Source organism: Drosophila bipectinata, chromosome XR (assembly GCF_030179905.1).
Source record: "Drosophila bipectinata strain 14024-0381.07 chromosome XR, DbipHiC1v2, whole genome shotgun sequence".
NCBI lineage: Eukaryota > Metazoa > Arthropoda > Insecta > Diptera > Drosophilidae > Drosophila > Drosophila bipectinata.
In genome coordinates, this window is record NC_091735.1 from 18942360 (window position 1) to 18967765 (window position 25406).

At 34.2% G+C, this 25406-nt stretch overlaps 4 protein-coding genes across 5 annotated transcripts; 1 reads left to right on the top strand and 3 right to left on the bottom strand.

Moving 5' to 3' along the window:
• Window positions 1-866: 866 nt before the first annotated feature.
• Window positions 867-2234, bottom strand: LOC108133997 (angiopoietin-4-like). The gene is made up of 4 exons (XM_017254141.3): window positions 2122-2234; window positions 1659-2046; window positions 1110-1608; window positions 867-1011 (listed from the first exon to the last, which is right to left on the bottom strand). The coding sequence occupies exons 1-4, from the start codon at window positions 2185-2187 to the stop codon at window positions 957-959; spliced, it is 1008 nt and encodes a 335-aa protein (XP_017109630.2). The 5' UTR covers window positions 2188-2234; the 3' UTR covers window positions 867-956.
• A 1174-nt stretch (window positions 2235-3408) lies between these two features.
• On the top strand, window positions 3409-4141 carry LOC108133998 (uncharacterized). Of its 2 annotated transcripts, none has more exons than XM_070283148.1 (2): window positions 3409-3518; window positions 3578-4141. In XM_070283148.1, exon 2 carries the CDS (start codon window positions 3686-3688, stop codon window positions 4040-4042), a length of 357 nt encoding a protein of 118 aa, XP_070139249.1. In that variant the 5' UTR covers window positions 3409-3518; window positions 3578-3685; the 3' UTR covers window positions 4043-4141. The 2 variants fall into 2 exon arrangements, with proteins under 2 accessions (XP_070139249.1, XP_070139250.1); XM_070283149.1 differs by having other exon boundaries at window positions 3436-3518; window positions 3596-4141.
• A 6395-nt stretch (window positions 4142-10536) lies between these two features.
• On the bottom strand, window positions 10537-10862 carry LOC122321902 (uncharacterized). The gene is given in 2 exon segments (XM_043212960.1): window positions 10537-10677; window positions 10728-10862. Coding segments are annotated over 2 exon segments (276 nt in total).
• A 2649-nt stretch (window positions 10863-13511) lies between these two features.
• Window positions 13512-25002, bottom strand: LOC108133996 (angiopoietin-4-like). Its single transcript, XM_043212959.2, has 4 exons — window positions 24893-25002; window positions 24272-24830; window positions 23707-24220; window positions 13512-13566 (listed from the first exon to the last, which is right to left on the bottom strand). Exons 1-4 carry the CDS (start codon window positions 24956-24958, stop codon window positions 13512-13514), a joined length of 1194 nt encoding a protein of 397 aa, XP_043068894.1. The 5' UTR covers window positions 24959-25002.
• Between the last annotated feature and the right edge of the window lie 404 nt (window positions 25003-25406).

Below are 25406 nucleotides of genomic sequence, written 5' to 3' on the forward strand. Positions count from 1 at the left end.
CAGACAGAGCGTGAGGTAGACCAGGCTTGGGTGAATTTATAGCAAAATGTCAACAGTTGCCGCGTAAATATGTAAAATTGTTTGTAAATAGCAATTTCGTTTTTGAGGCCCTCCTCTCCATGCCCCCATCTGCCAGAAAAAAAAAATAGAAGCAAAATGCAAACGAAAAGCGTCAATCGAGTTCAAACGTCGAATGTGTGGGAGAGCAAACTTAATTTACCTTCAATTTCGTCAGAGATGAGGTGTTCGGGGCCGTTCGGGTAATACAAAATTGAAGATTTAAGAATTAGATACAAACAATTTATAGTAGAACACATCTTTGTTATAATTAAAGTAAAATAAATTAAGAGAATGAGCTTGGTATTTATTTTCTTTTTTAATTTAAAATTTTAAAAAATATCCTTATTTCATAAGGATAAAATAATGAAATATACAGGCACACTGTATATGTACAAGTGCATAGTATGACCGGAATCTGTGGAGTATATCTTATAGCTATGTGGGTAAAAAAAAAAAGATGTTAAGATGAATTCTTTAAAAATTGTTATATGAAGAACTTACCAATTTTAGTAATTAGTAATTTAGTTGTAATAATAATAATAAACCGATTATTTTTGTTATAACTTTACTGCCACAAAACAGTTATTGTTTCTTAAATTTGGTCAACGTCCAAAGGAAATCATTATCCAGCGGCTAAGTATTTTTAAGTCTTGGCTAAGCCTGAAATGTCTGAAATTCAATATTTTGGTTTCCGACGCTCCAGTAAAAATAATTGCTTTCGATTAATCGTAACATATTTTATTTGGAAGTTTTTGTCAAATAGCAGTTTATCAAATAATCGTGTAACTATATTTAAGAAAATAATAATAATTACATTCTAGTGCATATATATATCCTGTATTCTTTTCAAAAATAATTCACTTTCTGAGGCCGTTTTGAAATGCTGTTTTTTGTCGTCAATCTCTTCTTCGGATGAACATGATTAAGTAATGAAATTCGACGTTTAAAGTACTATAAAATGGAATAAAAACAATTATTTCATGTTAGTTATTTTAAAATTTTCAGTTGGAGATGAAACGAAAGAAAAAACAAAATTGGAATATACACACCTCATGTCAGGATCGAACCACCAGCCATAGCCCAATTCCTTCGCCACATTATGATCAGGAACTCCATCCTCGTCTCGATCGAAGGTCGAAAATTTGGAACCCAGCTTAGGGGCCAGCCAGGCGTCTCCAGTACAATTGCTAATAGTTTTTACTTTGTAGCCTTCGGTTCGATCGCCTACAACAAAATTGTCACATCTTTTTTCATTTCCATTGGTCAATAAAAGCACTTCATAAGGCTTTCCACTGGTCAGACGGTGCAATTGATTGAGTCCAATAAAGAATTCAAAGTAAGTATTAATATCGCCGAATCCACTTTCAAAATCCTCATACGTGCCGTTAAATTTTCGTGAAATAAATTCTTTTGCATAAACATTCATCCATCTAGATCCTAAATTCGAATTTGAATAACAAAGCACTTTAAACGGGTCTGAGCCTGGTAGTTTGATTTCGCGAATGACTCTGGTTTCATTTTGGCTTCGTGGACAAGAATCTGGAAAATCTGAAAAATTCGATGTTTTATTTTTCAAATGATTGGGGTCCGCGACTTACCTATGGTTTCTGTTTTCGGCGTCGTCTGATTATTTATATGAGCCTGTTGATTTGTTAAGACTCCTTCAGCTTTAACTATTTCTCCAAATTTGTCAATGTCTGTGCTGAGTTTATTTGTCAACGTTGCAAGTTCACTTTTTTCTTTTAGTTCCCTAATATGATCTTTTAGAAGTTCTATTTCTTCACTTTGTTGATGTATTAAAGCTTTTAGATTGTCAACTTCCTGCTGCTTCGAATGCAACTCTGCATATTTATCTTTCTCATCCATAAGTTGTCTCAGCAATTCGGAATAATCCTGTTGCCATTTTGATATCTTGGCATATTTTTCGAGACGCTCGTTCTGCAAGTCTGTGTGGCACTTTAAGAGCTGAGTATCATTTTTGTGGCACTACTCGAAGTATAGTTTTACGTTTGAATTTTAATTACTTTTCAAAATAAAACACTCAAAGAGTCTATTACTTACTTCTTCCGATCCCAGGGTGACAGGAAGGAGGATAAAGGCACCAAGGAGGGCCACTGGGAAGATCATCTTGTATTTTTTGTATTGAACTGAAGGTTCTACTGAAAGAATCTCTGGGAATATTTCAACTGATGCTGCGAGTCTTGAAGCTCCGGCTTTTTATAGCCATCCTCGCCCATGAGCTTGAGCTTTAGTTTCAAGCTTGGAAATTGGAATATACCCTTACATATAGAAAAGCCAAAAAATTTCACAGACAGAACTTGTCAAAGGTGATGTCAAAGGTTATTGGAGATTAGAGAGAGGTGATTAGCAACAAACACTTGTTTATATTCTTCCTCTCTAGATCTGTAACAGCTCAGTTATAACTTAAACAAGTGTGTACATTATTTAATAAATCATAAATTATTATAGGTAAAACCGAAATGGAAAGTACTTTTTAAATAACGACTTAGGCACATTATTCTCAAGAATTATAATATCATAATTACCATAATAATAGTATTGTTATAAACTAATACATAAAATCTTTTCGTTGCTTGTATATATAACAAAAAAATAATTATATCGGATGTATTTATTTTTCTTAGAAGATTCTATAACTAAAAATAGAATCTTTAAGACCTATAATAGATTCTACTATCGAATAAAACTTTTCTCTGCATAGGTTAGAGATTAAAGTGGTTATATATTCAAAATTTACTAAACTTCCAAGGTCTTTCCCATCTGAATCGGAAACTTTCCGATTCATTCGATTCGACCCGATTCTATATAGTTAAGAGATAAATATTCTAATATTATAAAAAGTCACCTCATAAAAATGTTCAAAATATTCGGCAGACAGAATACGTACGTATGTCGATGTTTATTACAGATAAGGGAAATATACCCACATATAGATTGCTTTTTTTATAGACTAAAATGACGCATTTGTTTAAGCTTGAAGCTTGATGATGTTTGTTAAGTAATTGACTTAACAGTATATATATTAATAATGCATTTAATTATAAATATAAATATTAAAATATGCATATACTATTACAAGTTGTTACTGAGCTGTTGCGTTTACTAAGTTTATAAATTTTATTGCCTTATTTTTATTAATTTTTGCTTACTTCAATTTTTTTTATATAAAATGTCTAGCTAGAGACATTCACTTCCTCCCTTTGGTAAAACACTGACTAAGGCCTTCTAAAATCAACAAATTCGAAATTGAAATAAAAACGAATACGTTGTTAATATTTTTAGGGAAAAAACTCCAGGTTAGGGTTCAGAAAATCCTAAGAATCACCAACAAATACCATTTACCTTTGTTTCATAACAAAGTAACCCTAGAAACATTCATCAAATCCCTATCTGAGAACTGGACTTTCGGAGAGATTATTTCTCATTAAAATTTCAAAGTAAGCTCTATCCTCTGCCGTTCCGCCCGCCCTCCAGATTCCCAACCAAACAAACACAGTTTGAAAAATTTTTATAGGTAAAAGTAGATAGAATACGAATACCCTTAGTTTCAAAGAGAAGAGACTAGAAGTGTGCAGTGTCGAAGGTGAAGAAAAGTTCGGGAAAAATGAGTGTCGACAAACAGATACAGCCGCCGGGCTTTGATTTCGATCTCGAACGGGGATTGGAGAAGGAGATGGAGAAGGAGGAGGATGCTGCCAGCACATCCAAGATGGTCCTGGAGGAGGACACCAGCTCCTTGCTGGCGGAGGCCATTGGTACGTGGGATCCCGTATGTGTCGGCGAACTGAGCCGTAATACTAGTCTCACCACGGTGAGCAGTAGTTTCCCATTGTCCGCCAGGATCGTCAGTCATCATCGCTGGGAGTCAGAGTCTGAATATTTGAGACAGGCAAGTCCAGAGAGTAGCTGCAAATGCCAGCTACGAAAAAAGGGAAATCCAAACTCAATGACTTCCAAATAATTTCCATTAATAATATCCAAATTTATATTTTAAATATTTTCGATTTAAAAATTATATAACGAATGGATTGGCAAATAAATTTCAAGTTTAATTTTGAAACGAGCTATGTTCTTTTTTTTTTTTTTAAAGTATCTCCGAAAATCAGGTTCTGTCTTCTGGGCCTTCTCTTCGGTTGTTAGCCCTTTCCTTCCTGGCTGTCAACGACATCCGGGCACGCCCCCTGCAGCCAACAGCAGCCAGTTGCCCCTTTTTTCTGGTCAGCAACCTTGATGGCTGGATGTGCGTTAATTGATTGTTCGTCTGGACCATCATTATCGACATTCTGGGCGGCGACTTTGGAGCTGCCACATCTGCCTTGGGGCGGGTGGCATGGTTCTGGTTTTGTTTCTGCCACACATTCGGGTGTAGCGAGGGGGAGGTGACGGAGGCGATTTGTGATGGACAGCAAAGGGGGTGGGATTTTAGGTGGTGGGGAAGGGGGTGCGTCCTAAAGGATTTAAGGGGGCAGTGGCAGGAAGAATACCAACAGCCAGCATTCAAGGAGAAAGACCGAAAGAGTGCTGACAACTATACACTTACAGAAAATGGGTTTAAGCTTTGAACTTTTTATGATTTTACTTTAAATTTTATTTAAAAATTACAGTTTTTAAAATTTAAGCAACTTATATGAAAGATATATATATTTAATTAATTTAAAGACCTTAAAATAGCTTTTTATATTAAAACTAGATTGTTTTAGTAATATAACTTTAATAGCTTTTTTCTAATTCTGACTAATAAAGTCTAATAGTTTTAAATTTAACAATAAATTCAAATACATATAACTTTAATAACTACTATCTCTTTTTTATTAAAAACTAGTTACTTTTTAATAAAGCTTTCCAAAAAAGTCGATTTTTGTTTCAAAGCCATAACCATTTTTGATCCACGAATTCTCGTGAATTTGTCTGAATAATTTTCCATCATAAAAATCGCCAATACAACACGCTTTGATTTCTAACATTTTTTTCGTCACTGGTGTTTTTTTTTTTTATTTGTTGCGAAACCTTACAAAAGGCCGCAAAATGTTTCGATTTTATCACATATCCAATATCGATACTTTTTGATACGCATTTCGCTTTCGAAGAGCCAGCCTGCTCCAATGAAAGAGAGGGGTACAGAGTGAAAGAAAGAGAGGGAAAGAGAGGGAAAGAGAGAGAAAGAGAAAGAGGGAGATGGGGGATAGATAGATAGAGATATGGCAAAAATCGGCATTGATTGTCCGTCCGGTTCATTGCAATCGCTGCAATTTAAGCGGGCAAACTTTTTGGCTCACTTTTTTTTGTTTTTTGGCCTACATAGAACACGGATATGAAATGCTCTATCTCTGGCCATCTCTTTCTCTAGCATAGAGCCATCTCTTTCGGCAGTGTTTCCCCCATCCCTGTCTCACCGCAGTAGAACTTTTTTAATACGCAACACGAGTGACCCGCTTGCGGACAATTGGAATTGTAACTTTTGATTAAATTCGTTGCAATGGCAACCGGGTGAAAAATCGAACGAGTGAAAAAAATGAAAAAAAAAAAAATAAAAATAAAAATGAGTGGAACGGACCTGAAACGGTGAGGTTCTGGAGAAAAAGTGAAAAAAACCTGGAGAAAAACAGCCCCGGAACAAGCCAAAGGATAAACTTTTTTTGCGATGAATTTTCAATTGCATTTGATTACCTTGTTGCGTGGGGCGGACATTCTTTTTTTTTTTTGTATTTTTTTGAGAAACTCCTGTTGCTCCCTATGAGCCATTCACCATTCTCCCATCTCTTTCACTTATCATCTAGCCATCTCTTTTTTCTTCACTCAAGGAAGACGTAATACGTACGAACGTATTTCAATAAAGTGCGCGCCTCGGCAAGTTGTTTATATTTGGCCAGCACTTCTGAAATCAATTCCAAGCCAAAAAAAAACTATTAAAAATATCAATATATAGATATTCAATACTTATTATTTTTCATCCAACTAAAAGTATATATATATTTTTTGTATGATTGTTATCTAGGCTTTCGTTTCATAAAAACAATTTTCTGTAGAAACGCATCCCCATACCCATCGAGGCAAATATTTGCATTTGGAAAATGCACAAAATAAATATATACATTTATTGTCCAGACCAGACCTTCAAGCTATTGTAAATATAAATACATATATCGGAAAAAAAACTATTAATATTTCATTTTGAAGAATTGATGTTCAATTTTTTGGCTAAATATTTGTAGAACCCTGTTGCAGATAATCAAACATTTGTTATTGATTTCAGTTTTTGCAACATTGTTGATTTTGATTATTTTGTGGAGAATTAAACTATCTTTTCAGATTAAATTTTTAAATAATTTTCTTACCACTTTTTAGCATTTTCTTCCCTTTTTTGACCGATTTTTTTCACTTTGTGCACACTTTTTTGCAATTAGGCGAAAAAATTCAAATTCAAATCAATAGACAAGGCAAACTTTGCTGCAGCACGTCGCTTCAAGATGTCTGCATATAAAGGATATATATTTGTGTGTGTGTGTGTGTATGTGTGTGTGTGCAGGATGCAGGACACCCAGTCCAAGACCAAGATCCAAACCAAACGGAACCAAAACCGAACCAGACCAGGCCAATTGGCCAATGCCACTGGCTCCGTACGTGTTCGTCCAAAATAGTCCCGCTACGGGTACGTCCATTGCCTTTAAATACACTTGAAAAAAAAAATAGATAAATTGGAATAAAATAAAATAAGAATTATATTTTTAAAATGAGTACTAAACAAAACAAAAATATAAACAGAAGGCCTTCTTAATTCTAAAGTCTTGTAATAATTTTTAACGAAATAATTTATGAAATTTAAGAATTATTATTTCTTATTAATTCTATTTTATAAAAATATTCTTTTTTGAGACAATATTTGGAACTATTTTCTAAGTTACTTATGGTTTCCATTTTTTTAAAGTACTCTAGCTCTAGCTTCAGGATGTTTTTACAAAAAACGAAGCTTTTCTCGAGGTTTATTTATTTCAACAATTATTTTTTAAGTTACCTGGTACCTGGTTCGTTCTTTTCCCTAATTAAATTCTAAAATGTAATTATTTCATTCTGTTTTTTTTTTATATAATTTATTTATGCTTTAAATATTTTATAGATTAGAACAAATATCCATAGAATCCAAATCTATTTCCAACGTGCACTTTTTCATCTAGAGCTTGAGCCAGAGATAGAGGAAAGTGAAGTGAGGTAGAAGCCATAGACTAGCCGGGTGACGGGAGGGTGTGGCAGTGAGCCTGGGAGCGGGCAGCATCTCCCCAAGGAGCCGCTGCAACAAGCGAAGATGCTGAAAGGACATGCAGGATCTGGAACTGAGCCTGATTCTGGGACTGACGTCGGGGCTAATGTGATTTCGTACGTTCAATTTGTGAATTGCCTGGAACACACGTACTGGGCGTTTTTAAGGGGTGGAGGGAAGGGCGTGGGCCAACAAAAAAAAAATAAAGGAGGCGTGGTCGATGGGTTGAGGGAAGTGATGGCAGGAGCTGGGGGTCAGAGGGTACAACGACATATGCATAACTACGTGGCATGTGCATTTTGTCGGCTGCTTTCTTTTCTTTTCATTTCTTCGCAGGGCTACACTTTTGTTCCTTTTGCTGTTTGGTCCTTTTTCGTCCTTTTTGGCGGCAGCTTGCTCATTGTCGTGCAACAATTTAACATTACAATGCGGGGCAAGGACTATGAAAAAGATACGAGTCAAAAGATATCCTAGAATGTACATAAGTCATAGATTTACCCCCAAAATGGGGTTTACATGGAGGTATTTAGCATACCAAAAATATTACTATATTACTATATTTTTGGTATGCCATACTTAATATTGATTTAAGTATGATTTTCTAATCATACTAATATATTCTAATCATATTTCCATACTAATATTGATTTTCAAACTTTTTATTCAATGTGTATCTTGAATTCTTAGATATTTTGATTTAAGATTAAGCCATTAATTTGTTTTTAAGATTTTTAATTGAAAAAATTTAAAGGAATTCAATTTAAAAAGAATGTCTATCGTACAAAACATAACTATATCATACCTGGTACTTTTCTCTTCAAATTCCCGCACAATTTTCCTTTTTTTCTACGAGTACCGGGTATAAATATTATCTATTTATTTTTCTAAAATACCTAAATTATTATAAAGAAACTATTCATTTATTAAAAATATATAGTATTCAATAAAAATATGAGCAAGTCATGTGTGACTCATAATCCTTTTAATAGTATTTTTTTTCTTTAGCATTTTTCCATATTTTTTAATTAATTAAAAATTTGTAAAATAATATGAATGATCTGCCACTACCCCAAACCAAAAAAAACTCCCATCAAGGGTATAAAAAACAGCAGACCTCATGGTAACAAAGCTGCTGTCGGCAACATGATTACCTACAGCCATAGAATGAGACGGGTAGCACAGACCAAGAAAGAGAGGGAGCGATGCAGAGGAGTGCAGAGTGCAGACTGCAGTTGAATGCAATTCGAGTCGAGTTGAGTTCAGTTGAAGTTCTGAATCAGAATCAGCATCAGAATCAGTATCTGGAATGCCAGCTGGAGTCGGCTGGAGTTTTCGAGTTAAATGTAAGGCACTGTGCCAGATACACGCCGAAAGAGAGATGGCACTGCCACACTCACACACACAAAGAAAGAGATAGCCTTATAGAGGGAAAGAGAGAGAGAGGGAAAGAAGGAGAGAGAATGCGGCAGGAACATTTTGCATTAAAATTAAGGCAAATTTATAATGAGCCAAAATTGTCGTTGCGATGCAATCACCGCAATATATAATATATGATGCATATAGTAATATGTATATACATATATATATGTATATATGTGTGTGTAGTGTGGTGTGTGTGCGCCAGGACGTGACTCCCAACTCCTGATTTCTGATTTCAGTTCCTGACTCTGTCCGGTCTCCAGTCGCTGGCATTTTCCTTGTGTTCTGCCTGAATGTCGTGGAGTCCTGGGCCCATTATATTGGGATAATTTATAATTTGTTCATTTAAATCATTACAAAGGACCTTGCAGCCGAAAGGATGACAAGACAGATCTGATTGTGTGTGTGTAAGTACATCTTATATGTATGTTTGGGCATGAATATATTTAATGTTCAATAAAAATATATATTATGGGGGTTTTATGATGGGCCTTGTAGGCCGATTTTTAGTTCCCCTTTGGGCTGATTTTATTTTAGTTTTTTCTATAAAATCTATATATAAATGTAAATTATAATACAATATAAATTATAATTTTTAAATCAAATTATAAAATCTAAATTATTTATATAGAATTAAAGAAATCTTAATTAAGAAATCTATATTTATCCAAAACGCACTTCATGGTATTATATTCCTGAGAAAATATTGATGTTTGGTAACACTAGAAAAATACTAGGTTAAAAAATACCACAAAACCTTTCAAAAATAGTCAACTTTTTTTTTAAGATTTCCTTTTTTCAAACACATTTAAGATGAAAATGGAATTGTTTTATAAAAACCATCAACTTTTTGAAACCTGCAACCATTTGTGGCACCTGATCATTAGGGAATTGTTTTTCATATCTTTGTTTGTGGGTGTATATGTATGTTTGTTGAGTGACACAACTGAAATTTAAAGTGCAACATCAATCACTGGTAAAAATGGGGACAGGACTTGTTTGGTTCCTTTAACACGGCTTCAAAAAAATTAAAAAGAGTCAGGATTTGCAACATATACGAGACTTTAATACACTTAAAATAATAATTGTTTAACCCACTTTATTATGATCATATGTCTATATAATTTATACATTTTCTTATACATTTTTCTTTTCTTTTCTATACGCGTTATTTTTTTATATTTTTACCAAAAAATAAAGAAATTGATCAAAGAATTATTACAAGGATGATTGTTGCTCCTGGATATAGAACTTATTCCTTAACTCCTACTCTCTAGTCGTTATCGACTTTCTAATTCTATATTCTATAGAAGATTCTTTTCTATATAGATTCTTTATGTATATTACCTTAGATATCACCTTAAATAAAAACATATTTCTCTAAACTATTTATAAATTTTAAAAATTCTTTTCCCAATTTAAAATTATAAAACTAAAAGACACATCATTATTAAGACATGAGGCCTCTTTTCGAGAGTCATTTTAAAAGATTATTCATGCTTATAGAAGTAATATATAAATTTAATATAATAAAATATCTGTAAAGCAGAGTCACTTACTTAAAACAAAATTAAAAATCGCAGAAAAGTGGACATAATTGTATAACTATTAATATATACCATTTAAATGTATATTTTATTAGAGAAGGCTCAAATATTCGTACTGCCAGTGTCTTCCTGTTGCTCAACGCCCACTGCCACGCCCACTATCGTCGGCCTCTACCTCCGCCGTCACTACCCTCCCTGAAAAAAGGATAACTCGAATTGTAATGACGCAACAATTTAAAGTTTGTCGTTGATGCTGCAAAACTCGGTGCTAATGGCGTCAGCGTCAACGTCTTTCAACTCATCTTTTTGGGAGAGTAGGTGGGTCTAACCCACTTCCATCTTCAACCGTTGCCACCGTCCTGCCGTTGCATCCTGCAACTTCAGCTTCTCATCTTTATCCTCATCCTCATCCTCATCCTGATCCTGTCCTGGGCGGGCATCTTGTTTTTGTTTTTGTTGATGACGGCGATTATTTGCGCCATGAACACATGGAAGCAGCTGCAAAAGGTGGCGTCCTGCCTGCTGCTGCGTCCTGCGTCCTGCATCCTGTTGTCCCGCATCCTTGTGCCATCGCATTTTCCAGCCCGCAAGGATGCAACCCAGTTCCTACCTTTTGGCCAGGTTGTCCAAGCGGAAATGTACTTAAGAAAACAAATGAAGAAGATTCCAATATTATCCTATAATATAATATTATATTTCTGGAGAATCATGATCATTCATGATGGTGACAATTGTAGAATTCTAATTCGAATAACCTTCAAAAATCAGTCTCTTCAAGTACCAGGTATGAATATTCTTTCTCTTTATTAAAATTTTATTAATTCTAACATATTTCTTTCACTGTATATAGTGTCTCTGTGTTCAGCAATTTCAACTTGAAGCTTTTCAAGTTAGAAAGAGATAGACTGCTTGCGTTAGAGCAAGATGGATAGATGCAGAGACACTTGGCAATACAAATTGAAATAGTTCTTCTTCTAGTCCAGGCATCTCTTTTGCAGTGAGTTTGACTGTTGCTCTGCAGGATGTATTAATATAAATGAATTATACGGATGAGACTCTCCTAGAGACCTCCATCTCTCTCTCTTTCTCGCTCGATGTGCCTGTCTCTTTCTAGCTTTCTCTGATAGATATTATGATGGATACGCCTTAACGATGCTGGCGACAAAAAGACAGACAACGAATCGAGCGGACCATGCAGCTTGTTGCCAAAAAACTTGGCCAAAAACTTTATGGCCAGGCAGTGGAGGAGGGGCGGGATGCGGTGAGGGAGGGAGGGCAACCAAATGGCCAGTGAAAGAGACGGCAATAAACACCTGACAGATGCGACAAAGTCAGCAAGGCAAAGAACAAAATAAATAAAAAATGGTAAGTATTTTTGGTTCCTTTTTTTTTTTATTTACTTTTAAGAATGATTAGAGAGGTTTAAGAAATATTTAAAAAAAATATATATATATATTATAGAAAGGTGACGAGCTCATACTTACTAGTGACAAATGCAATGTCATTTATTAAAAATGACATCTACGCTGTACATATTAGTATTTTAATATTTGCTGAAAAATGTCTTTAAAAAACTAAATATCCTATTTTCGTCACTAATATTTCCTCAGCCCTTGTAGGCAAATTCGTCACCTGAATTCCGTCTTTTTTAAAAAAATCTCTTCTATTTGATTAATAATGAAATTGAAACAAAGATGCTTAAACCTTCAACTTGATTGAATATCCTTAAGGAATTAAATTTATTTCAAGATGTTTTGGCCCATTCCAAAATATCCAAAAAACAAGTCTCCCAAACGGAGACTCCAAAATGCCCCCGAATATTGTGTGTGTGCCCCCGTGTTGCATACAATTTTGGCCATGGCCCTGGGGCGGTAACAGCAATTTGGACAAGTTTATTTATATGCAAGTACACCGAGTATGTGGCACAAACCCATACATACATATATACCTACATATGCGGCATTATTGCTGTTGGTGGCACGAGGGGTCTTAGTGGAAGTCGATGCAGCATCGGCAGCAGCAGCAGCAGAAGCAGCCGCAGCGTGTGTGGCGCATTGAAAAGGCGCTTGGGGCAAGTTCTGTGCTGTGTGCTACGCGCGCTCAGTTGCCAGCTAATGATATAATGAGCTAATCAATACAATTAATTAGCATTATCTGCATCTTAAACAGGGCCAGTCGTAGCAGCCACTGGAGGCCAAAGGCCAAAATGTTTTGGGGCAAGTACGGAGCGAGCCGGAATGCGGTTTATAAAGGGAGAAACGTGAAAAATTTATGAGATCTTTTCAAGTTTAAAATTTTTTATATAAAAAGTTGATAAAGGTCTACCAAAATAAAAAAAATATATTTGAGTATAAAAAGGAGGAAAAGGTCACATTTCTGATAGACAGTGTGGCCTTGCTTATGGAAATTTTAAAAAATGTCGGACCTTTTTGTTTTAATCACAAAGTAAAATTTACAAAGTCATGAAGCAACAATACGTTCCATTTTTTTCTGTTCTAGAGGAAGTTTTACCTTTCCTTGAAAAAATTAGATCTTTTAAGAAAATATTTGACGGAAAAACCAGCATCATAAATATCAGTAAAATACCTATTTTTTTTATTAATTTTACTTTATTTTTACTAACAAAAAAAAAGTATTTAAGTAGCTTCTACCAAAGAAGTATATTTATATGGCTTAAGGTCACACTGTGTCTCCAAAAGCTCAGTCAGACCATGCTCCTTAAAAACGATCCTTAAATTAGTGCATTTTTTAGAAAATAAAAGCTTAAGCTAAAGCTAAATCAAGAAACCATATAAACCTCAAAATGATTAGCCATTTGAGCATCCAAGGTGTAAATTAGGCTGTTAGGTCTTTTAGAAGAGTGATGTCCATTGAAAAAATCTAGGACCTGGTGGGACCCAAGACCCTAGGAAATTATACGGAGGATAATGGGGAGACAGAAAGTAGACATCCAACAGGCGACGTCGGCACTTTTGGTCCACTTGGCCGGCAATTGGACCATTTCGGTGAGCGCTTCACAGCGCTCAAGTTGTCATGGGCGGCGGCGGCGACGACGACAGGGTGGGCGGGTGAGGGCTTGTAGGGTTGCCACCACCACAAAAAAAAAAAAAAAAACGAGGACCAGTATCCCAACTGTGCAGGCAGGCAGCCTAGACTGCCAACGACATTTAGCCCACTTTTTACGCAGCAGCGGACACCCCAGGAATCCCCTAGTCGGGATTGAAGATGAATATCGTTGTCTTCAAGTTGGTCTCCTTAGATGTCCTGAAAAGTAAGATATAGGGGTATAGGGTTTGATAGATATACCAAAAAATAATCCAAATATTTAAACAAGTCCTGACCTATTTTTTGCTCGTAATTAATTGCCTTTTCCCAAAAATATTCTCCTTCAATTGAAATGCCAACTATAGAATTACAATAAAATTTATTCAACACAAATAGCATACTATTGACTAAATATGTATTCCAAAATATATATGTATTATTAATAACTTAAGTAGCTTTTGTGGCTACTATGCAATTCCATTTTGAATCACGAATTTAAAATCGAGAATTGGACCCAAAAATATGTAAGTATAATGTAACTACAATGCCGGAAAGCGAGACAATACCGAAAAAAATACAAAAATCTAAACAAAAATGTTGCCGGCCACTAAACGAAATTGCATTTTCTATTTGTAACAATTTTTAGCCACATTTTCCACACAAATACAGAGAGTTGTTGGCCTGGTTTTTCTATGTTGCAACTACCAAACTATTATTGTTGCATGTCATAAATGATGCTGCTAAAGAGTCAAGAATAATCCGCTTTTGTGTGCATATCACAATCAAATGGTAACCGAAATACGCACTAGATAACTATAAAAAAATACAACAAAAAAAATAGAAAAAAATCCAAGGAAGGACAAGATAAACGTTGAAGTACAGAGTCCACCATCCTTCCACAAAATCCAGAAATCCAGTCTCTCTGGGCAGTATATATGATATTTTGTAGCTTTTTTGCTGCTGCTGCAAAAAAAAAGGGGAATACCTGATGAGATATTCTCTTCACAAGGCAAATGGAAAATTACTGGATATGTGCGCACGTATATATATGTTTATATTCCCCATTGGGAATCTGATGCTTACTGTGTTTTTATGCCAAAATTCCATGGGGATTTCATGTGGGATTTTGGCAAGTTTTTGGTTATTAGGTTTTTGGTTTTTGGCTTGCAGGAAGGTATTACAAAATTTGTATATAAATGCAAGATACTGACTTTGGGTTTTGTGGAAAAACTAATTATTGTGGTTGCTAAGAAAATTAACAAAAAATTTAAGATCTAATTTTTATATTTTGTATTCTTTTTGCAGAAAATAATTGGTTTTTTTTTTGGGGAGCTGTTGGAAATACACAAGATTTTTAATAATTAAGGTAAGCCTAATGGAATATTTTCAATTATTTTGTACAAAAATGAATTACACGTTGTTGGTATTTTTCATATTATTTTAATTTATTTAAATAATTTATATGTATATTTTAAAACGTGTATGTTTTTGACTATGTTTTTGGTCAAAATTAAGGATCGTTTTTAATTTTTGGCTAACAGAAAGAGATGAAATAAAATATTTTTCTAAAAAATTATCAAAATTATAGAGAAAATGGATTTTTCTCAAAAAAAAGGGTTGAAATTAAAAAAAATGTGTCTTAAAATTTAAAATTATTAGCCATATCTGGTGTATATTAAAAAAATAGTGTAATGGCCAATGTCTCTGTAAGACCAAAGCAACAAAACAGAAAATATTACTGGCAAGATCATTAACCGAAAATTCCCCAAAAATCTCTTGGATATATTTCACCAAAAATTGCATACAACAGTGGGTGGTGGGTGATGGGTGGTGGGTGGTCAGAGGGCAAGGGACAGCAGCAGGTGGAAGGAAGGGGGGGCGGCAGTGGGGTCCTAGGGTCATGAGGAAGTTCCAAACAACATGGCGCAGCAACGCCAGCAACAGCAAAAATAACAACAACCACAAAAGGAACATCAAACGTTACAAGAACTGGGACGCAGGCACCAGACGCACACAAACAAACAAACCTTATACAGAGTACAGAGAAAGAAAAACTTGTTGAGTTGGAATTAATAAAATAACTTTTTTTTAAAGAAAATTATAAATTAAAATAATAGTTTTGCTGTTTTAGTATTTTGTAGTATATTACTAATACCATATTACCCCTTGTATTAGAAATATGAAGTTTAAATAACACAACTCTATAAAAGTAGAATAAATTTAATGTTTAATTCATTCAAAATAATGATTCTTAAATAATAATAACATAATAAATTTATCCACATAAAAAATGAATATTTTAAAATGTATTCATTATAAATATATAAATAAAATAAATATAAATAAATATATAAATATTTAAATTTAAATAGAAATATATTAAATTTTCTCTCAGTGCAAATCCTTAGCCCTCAAAGCACACCAAACAACAAAAGCAACAATGCAAAGAAATCAACAGTAACACATACTTGCCACAAACACACACAAACACACGCTTACACACACACTTACACACACACTTCCACACACACCAACACACACACAAATTAAAAATGCAGATTTCTATTGCAACATTCGGAAGTGCTTGAAAAATTGTTGTTGCCCCACTGCAGTCGCAGTTGACGGCGCAGCTGGCGTCGCTGCCATCGTTCGCAGTCATCGTTATTGCCTTCCCTCCCCTTCCCATCACCCGTTACCCGCCTTCCCTTCTTCATCTGACATCCCCCTCCCCACATGTCCTTTTCGTCTTGCAGCTCCTTTTCATCATCGCATCCTGCTGTTTCCTGGAGCTTCGGTTTAAAAAGCCTCACAAAGCTGCTGCCAGCAGCCCTTCCATTCTTTTTTTTTTTTTTGTGTTTAGCAGGATGGTGAGAGGGGGTTAGGTGCATTCTAGCCCCCCTTATAGGCACCACCCCTGTCATCCTGCCAGCCTTTTTTATCTCCTCCCTTTGGTAGCCAGTCATTCGTTTGTTGCTATTTTGTCTGCTCTTTCCACAAAAAAATTATTTAAAAAATGATTTTTTTATTTTATGTTTAGATTATAAAGGTATATTAAAAAGTTTGAAAATGTTTCTAAAAAAAATGGGTATTGAAATACGATAAAAATAATTTTTTTTTTTCGTCATTTCGCCATTTTTGAGATTTTTTGTTTCAGATTCTTCTGAAAAATATGACCTACAATGTCCCATTTTATAATGGGATTTCAAACAATTTTTGGCTTCAAAAAGAAAGTTAATTTTTACTTAAACCTTAAATACTTTTTTTGTGTAAAAAAATTCAATTTTCCCTCAAAATATTCAAAATCACACTTAAGAATTGTTATATAAAAAACAAAAACTTTCGAAGATTTAAATAAAACAACCAAATGTAGTCCCGAAAACATAACAAATAAAAATGTTTAAAATATTTTTAAATATTTAAAAAATCCTTACAAATATAAAAGTCATTTTAGAGGCTTAATTATTTTATAACTTTAAAAGCCTTATCCCACAAGAGTATTAAAAAATGTAAATACTCATTTTTAAATAAAAAGAAAGCTACTGCCATTTTTTTTTTTAATTTTCCTTTATTTTTTGTTGAGCAATAGCATCAAAATTGCAAAGAAAATCCGGCAAACAGTCAGTAAAATATTGTAGCTGGCAGCTGCGCGAAAGGCCAGTACGGGGCTGGGGAGTGTGGCTCTAAGGAGAAAGGGGATTTTTTTTTGTTTTTTTTTTTTTTTTTAGAAGGGTCCTGGTGAGTTGGGGCTAGTTTGGTATGAAAAGCGAGCGTAACAAAACAATGAAAACATCGTCGTCATCACAATCATCGCCATGCGGTGTTTTCTTGCCATTTGTTTCCCGAAAACTCCTTTTGCCTCCAACTCCCCAGGCTTCATTCACTCTCCCTTTCTCTGTCTAGCTTTGTGCTGGCATCTCTGTTTGACTAACTGCACCAAGTCCTGGAACGCATAAAACAACAGCAAGAACAACAAGCCAGTACACCCGAGTGAAACGTGGCCAACAAAAAGTACAAATAAGCCACAAAGGAGGCTAAATTCGTTAAAACCAACAAAAGTTTAACCAAACTAAGGGATGTTCTTTCTTTTTTTTTTTTGAAAAAAATTGTTGGTTTTTTTTTAAAGGGATTTGATTTCTGAAAATGTTAAATTTTTTATTTTAATATACCTCTAATAATTATTTTTATTAGATTTGATTTATTTAAAATTAAAATAATGAAAAGTGTTATACAAAATTATTATTTAAAGAGAAATTCATATTTAAATATGTTTTGTTTATTTTTAACCCAATTAAGTAATTCTTATTTAAATACTTTGTTGTTTGAGTTTTATAATAGTTAGTCTTAATAATAATTTATAATAAGTTCTTTATAAGCTTGAATATTTTTAAAATTAATTGGAAAAATTGTAAATTATCTCGCCTTGCCTTTTTTTTGTCAAAAACTCAAATAATCTTGATAAATGTTTCTTTCGTTCTTAACTATTTTAGTATTATATTTTAGAATTTTGTCTTTCACGATCTGGTCAGAATTTCAATCTGCTCCATGGCGATGGTATATAAAGACTTGTCTTATGTATAACTTATCACTAAAATAATATCCTTAGCAAACATTTTTTTTCTTATTTGGATTATTAACGTTTTCTATGTATTTTAATTTTTAACCAAAAAGTTGTGTAGTTTTTTCAGAAAAATATTGTTTAAAATTTTCTCCTGCTTTTAATCCTAAAATAAGTTTACTTTATCAAAATTATATTACAAATCCCAGAACCTTTATTTTCCTATGTTTTTCAATTTAATTTAGTAATTGCTTTCAGAACTCTAAAATACCTCTTAATCGAGTTCTTCATTTAGAAGCTCTATATACTTCGTTCGAACCCCTTCAATTAATGAATGAATTGAATTTTGCTGACAAATTTGGTTTGGAATGCAATGATGCCATGGGTCATATAATTCCAATTGGCACCCAAAAAGGGGAACTGAAATTTCAGTAACGAAAATTTCTTTAGCCTCCAGAGTTGTTGGGAGATGTGTTGGGGGGGAGTGTTGTAAGAGACTTCACTTCCTTAACCCGACTTCAGTTTAGGCCAACATCTTGGTGGGTGGGTTGGGTTCGGGTTAGGGGTTGGGTTTTAGAAAAACCCAGTTAGTAAAGTCTGTTGCCAGGATCCGAGTTGGCAGTGTGTATGTGTGGGTTGCATTGTCTTTGATGTTGTTGTTTTTTTCAGTTCATCTTCAGTTGCAGTTACAGGATTTCGTACTCGTAGTATATAGTATCTGTGCCACGTCTAAGTCTAATGTTTCAAGCGTCAGTAGCAGCAGCAGCAGTACTTCACTCTAAAAAAAAAAAAGGAAAGAAATTCCTGTTTTTGTCTAAAAAAGAACAAAGGCCCTGGCCAGACAATTAACCAGCCATCAGTCATTTGGTTTTTCTTCTGCCTGCCACGCACCAGGAGGGGCCACACACGCAACATGCAACATACAACTTTTGGGGCCACAGGCAAGCTTTATAGTTTTCTAAAATTCTACTTTCCAGTTGCCTTTCTCTCGAGTCCCCCAAAAAGTTGCCATCTCAAACAGAAATCAAAATCGGTGGGTGGTAACATAGAACAATAATAATCCCCAAAAAAAAAAACAATCACTCAGAGGGGTAGGTAATAACCGGGTTTAAGCCAGAAACCAGGTCAAAATGATATCCAAATGGTCAATTTAGTGCTTGACTTGGCCCAAAGAGAGATCAGGGGGATAGAGATGATTTTTGGGGAAAGAAAGTTATAGAAAGCACTTTTAGTTGTATTACTTATTAAGCTTCAAAAAAATATACATATATTTGGATTAGTTATTAGGAAATTGTCTAGGATCTTATAAATATTAATACTTTAAATAGCTTTTCTATATTTTAGAAAATATTAATATTTTTCGAAGATTTTTTCATTATTTTAAGGAAATTATAACTTTAAATTAATTCTAATTCTACCTCTAGTTTTAACTCTATATTATTATAGAGATTATAGAGAATTAAAGTTTTTTTTTTGATAAAATTATAATTGTTAATTAAAATAAATAAATAAGGAAATAAAAATGTAATAAGAAAGTAAAGTTCTAAGTACATCTATTTTATTTAGCATATATTTAAGGGCTCATTTATAAAATACAGATATACAGATATAAGCAACCTAAAGTCCTAGGTCCAAAAAATCCACCCATAAACCGCTCAACATAGAAACCATTCCCAAAACAATTCCCAAACAAAATACTAAAAACTTTTTGTACAAAATATCACTCATACACAATTTTCACCCCCTTAATAGAATGCAATTTCCATTTAATTTGTAAATCTAAAGCCATAAACCTAAGCCAACGTAAACAAATTAACTCCACTTGACACTTCCAGTATATGTACGTAGCATAAACGAAATCAAATTGCTTTCTCTGTGAAAATCTAATGATTTCCATATGCAAACTCCTTGTGTTTCTTGTTTTTCTTTTAATTTTTTTTTCTTTTAGAAAGCATAAAACTTTTCATTGAATGTTGGGTTGGGGAAAATTTTCAAACATATTTAAAAGATGGCGCATAAATTATGCACAGACATATTGGCCAAGTGCAAGACAAGGCTCGACTCTTGCCCGAGTTCGAGTTCGAGTATCCTGGGGCCTGGCCGGGTCCTTCCTGGGTGCTTTTGGGGCTTTTTTGAACCCCGCCCGGCACCCGCCTAACCACACACCACTTCCCCCCCTTTTGGATGTGTATGGTATAAAATTTATGGCCACCATAAATTGCATATTTCCCTTTTATTGAATTAATTAATTTCACAAATAAAATTGTGAAATAGGAGAAACGTATTGGAATATATTGATTTGTTTTAAGTGAGTATTTGGGAGATATAGAAGGTTGATTATTAGAGTTTTAAATTTTAAATATGGTGGGTTTAAGTACATATGTATAAGAAAGGTGTATAAAAAAGTATAGCTTTAAATCTGATTTAATAATCTGAATAAAACCAAACTACAGACGGACATGAACATTTCCAAACCTTTGTTTTTTCAAAAAAACCCTCCAAAAATACATTTCCCTTTGTTTCGATTTATCATTTTACAAAATTAGGACAAAATTGACGGACAGCCATCAAACAAACAAACAGGACACCTCCCCAAAAACCAAAATAACCAAAAACCGAATCCGAATTCGAATCAGAATGAAAATGCAAATGTGTGAATGCATCTGTGAATGCTATTTTGGAGTTAGTAGGTAGGCCTTCACATGGATAGATATTCTATGTATGTTTGATATGGTAGTTACCTCCACCAGTAGCCCTTTTGTCCATGGTCCTGGCAATCTTACCAATCCTTTCCGTTTCTGGGCTGACAGACAACAAGTAAATTCCATTAAATGTACGAAATGGAAATTAATTTCGGTTGCACACCAAAAAAAAAAAAACATACAAATGCCAGGATGGTGATGGGGGAGAATTTTTATGTTTTTATTATGCAAACAAAAAGGATGTTCGAGGGGAATCCCCAAAAGAAGTGAGAAAGTGAAATGAGATGTCAGCAAATGGCGGTGGGAGATTACTGAGTTACCGAGTGGGTGGCAGGGCAGATGTTGACTGGTAGACTGGTGGACGGTGACCCTTGTCCAATGTCCAGGCCAATGTTAATTTCAATTGCCCGGCACAGGGTCCTTGGTACTTGGTACTTGCTCCTTGCTCCTTGGTCCTTTCTTTCGGCTTTTTGGTCGTTGCATGTCGTTGACTCCTTGCCGCAACTAAATCAAGAGCTGCACGTGGCAGATGCACTGCTTCTCTCCTGTTTTGCCATCCTTCCTCCATTTTCCTCATCCTTCGTCCTTATTCCTCATCCTCATCGCCTCATGCTCTTTCTTTGCTTTCCGTCTCCAGTAAGGTTGATGCTCTGTTATCGCTTTTTCGATGCACTGTTCTAAAAAATGGGCTATCGATTTTTATCGATATACTTTTATCTGACATTTTAGGAAAGTTTAAAATTGTTTATTTTTTTATAAAAATTGTTAATAGTAAATAATAAATATATAAGCTATCTTAATAAGTTAAAGTTTAAAAAAATATAAATTTAAATATAATTTTTTATAAATTTAAGTTTAATTAAAAATGGGAGTTAAAAATGTGTCTCTAAGCTCTTTGTCTAAATTGTCGTTATGTTATCGATAATAAGGAAAATCTTCAATAGAAATTCAATAGATCAAAATAGTATCAAAAAAAATGTTTCTAAAATATAACAAAATTAAAATATGTACTTTTTTCAAAAATATATACAATTTTTTTAAAATATCTTTTAAGCTTTTAAGCTTGAAGCCTAAAAATGCCATTTTGCATCAATAATTTTTTAGAGGATTCCTTCTAGTTTTGGAATATTAGCTTTTCTTTTTGCTTTTTTTTTAAATAATATTTTAAACATTTTTTTTAAGAATCGAAAGAAAAATATCGATATTATCGATGAACCATATTTTTATATCGATGTTATATTGAAATGTAGTGTTTTATTTAAATATAAATAAAAGCAAGCAATTTATTATTTCAAGAATTAATTAGAGAAATTAAAATAGATAAAATTTTTTTTAAGTGTGTTGAATGCACAGCTAAAACCATTGGCTCTCTGGGTCAGGGGGCGTGGAAGCGAAGCGAAAAGGGGGGGCCTTATGCCGCCTTTTTGGCAAATGTCGCGAGTCGCGAGGCGTCGCTAACGTGGACATGGACATGAGCAATGTGCAATGGCGATAAGGAAGAGCTCTCGCAACGGACATGGTCTTCATCCTTCGTCCTTTTTGGGCGAAAAAGACCCCGTTGCCGCCCCATAATTGGCCATTCAGTCAGTCAGTCAGTCCACTCACTCCACTCCACTCCACTCTACGCCACTGCCCGATCTCCTGGCACTCCACAATCAATTGAAGCGTAATGGCAACAGTTCAATAACTTTTTGGCCATTCTCCATTGGGATGGCGTCCCGTTGCAGGCTGAAGATGATAGCCCGGCCAATGATGGTGCTTCAATTATCTATTTTGGATCTAATGAGTTGTCATGTTCGGATATGAAGCGAATTGATTCAATTGCCAATCCTATACGAAATTCGAAATTCACTCAAAAGGACATCGCACTGTTTGTTGTTGTTGTTGTTGTCAAAGTTCATGTTTAATTTCAATTAATTTCAGCCATTCTGACCATCAAAGACATGTGTTTGCAGTCTTGGCTTTGACTTTTTACCAAAAAAAAAAATTAGGGGATTAGGTTGTCTATTTTATAAAGGATATTATTTTGATTTATAGATTGAATTTGAATATTTATTGAATAATTTTATTCAACTATGATTTGTCGAGAGAATGGAGGCAACATAAGGTTATTTTCTTTCAATTAAATTCAGTTTAATACGAATAATTTTTATTTTATTATTAATAAAAGCGACATAACTTTAGGCATAAACTTAATACAAAATATTAAAATTTATAAGTAAAATAAATCAGAACCCGGCAAGATTTAGCATTTGTTGTCCTTAAAGCAGAGTTGGAGTTTAAAACAAATACAAATATAAGGAAAACAAGAAAGAAAAGGTAACTTCGGGCGGAGCCAAAAATGATATATATGATATGATTTGATATATATATACTTTATAGGATCAGAGATGTCACCTTCACTGCGTTGCACACTTTTGACCAAAATTATAATAAGATTTATTGTTAAACAAGAAAGAAAGCGAAACTTATGGATATGAAATGATAAACATCAGATCGCATATACCATATCTGAACGATCGGCCATGCCGTATCTTGTGAGTTTTTAGACAAAGAAAGATGAGACTCTGCTTCTTATTATATAAGAGGGGATCACGGAAAGAGGGTCCAACGGAAATCATTGTCCAGCAGCTGGCCAAGATTGTTAGCCACTTTCCACAACTCCACAACTTTCCAGGCTCCGTTGGGGCGCTGATCCTGAAATGTCTGAGATTCAAAACTTTGGTTACCGACCTTCCAGTGAAAATAATTGCTTTCAATTAATTTTTAAATGTTTTAATTGGAAATTTTTATACAAAATGTAAGCAATATAAAAAAAGCTTATCTAATAATCGTCTTTATAATTTTATAAAAAATATAATTACATTATAGGGCTTACATATATCCTGTATTTCAAATTATTTTAAAAATATTTCATTTTCCAAGTCCGTTTTTAAAGGTTTCTTGTTATCTTCAACCTGTTCTTCGGATGATCATGAATATGGCATGTTTTTCGGCGCTTATAGATGAAAAAATAGAATATACAAATTATTTAGTTAGTTATTTTAAAAAGTTTTCCTGTTGGAGATGAAACAAAAGAAACAATCAAATTAGAATACACACCTCATATCCCTCGTACTAGAATCGAACCACCAGCCATAGCCCCCTTCCTTCGCCAAATTACGATCAGGAACTCCATCCTCGTCTCGATCGAAGGTCGAAAATTTGGAACCCTGCTTAAGAATCCTCGAGTCGTGTCCAAAACAATTGCCAATATCTTTCACCCTGTACCCTTCGCTTCTATCGCCCACAACAAAGTTGGAGCATCTTTTTCTGTCTATACTGGTGTATAAATGCACTTCATGAGGCTTTCCACTGGTCAGATGGTGCAATCGATTGAGTCCAATAAACCACTCATCGTCATTATCAGTTCCGACATGGCCAAATCCACTTTCATAATCCTTATACGTGCCATTCAATTTGTTTGAATTAGCCCATTTTCTATAAACAAACAACCACCCAGATCCAACATTCAAATTTGAATAACAAACCACTTTAAACGGGTCTAAGCCTGGTAGTTGCATTTCGCGGAGGACATTGGTTTTTTTTTGGTCTCGTGGACAAGGGTCTGGAAAATCTAAAAAATTTTATGTTTTATTTTTCAAATAATTGTGTTCTGCCAACTTACCTATGGGTTGAGTTTTCGGTGTCTGATTATTAATATGAGGCTGTGGAGTTGTTGGGACCTCCCCAGTTTCTACTTCCGAATTTGTTGGATTATTTTCAACCGATCCTCGAATCGTTAGTATTTTTCTCAACTTATCGATGTCTTCGCTGAACTGATTGGTCAAAGTAGCAAGTTCACTTGTTTTCTTTAGGTTCCTAATTTGATTTTTTAGTAGCTCGATTTCCGTATTTTTCTGATTTATTAGATTGTCAACTTCCTGCTGCTTCGAATGCAACAGCGCATATTTCACTTCACTATCTTTAAGTTGACTCAGCACTTCCAAATTCGATTTCACTAAGTCTGAATAGTCCTGTTGGCATTTGGATATCTGGGCATATTGTTTAAGATCCTTGCTCTGCAAGTCTGAATGTCGTTTTTGAAGTTCCGAATAGTCTGTCTTGCATCTTAGGAGCTGGGCATCCTTTTCATTTGTTTTCTCAAAATAGCGTAGTAGAGGTTTCACGATTGGATAACAAACCGATGCACATTGATCTTCCTCCTCTTCGGAGAGGTAGCATGACTGGAATTAAAAATTAAATTACTTTTTAAAATAAAAAAACACTCAAAAAAGGTATAACTTACTTCTTCCGATCCCAGGGAGGCGGAAATTAAGAAAATGGCAGAAATAAGGGCCACGGGGAAAATCATCTTGTATTTTTTTGATTGAACTTAACTTTGTACCAAAAGAGTCTCTGGGAATATTTGAACTGATGCTGCGAGTCTTGGAGCTCCGGCTTTTTATAGCCATCCTTGGCCATGAGCTTGAGCTTTAGTTTCTGATAAGAAATTGGAACATACTCACACATATAGAAAAGCCAAAATATTCCACAGACAGAATTCGTACGCAAGGGATGTCAAAGGTTATTGGAGATTAGAGAGAGGTGATTCGCAACAAAGCCTCGTTTATGTTCTTAGCTTTTCCTTTTTGTATATATATATATGAATTTGTAAAAAATTATGTATATTTTACATTATTTATATTTTATATTATTATTATAAATAATTATATATATATTTATATATATATATGTATTTTATTTTATATTTATATTTACCCAAATGGAAAATACTTTTCAAACAGATTTCAATGACGTCA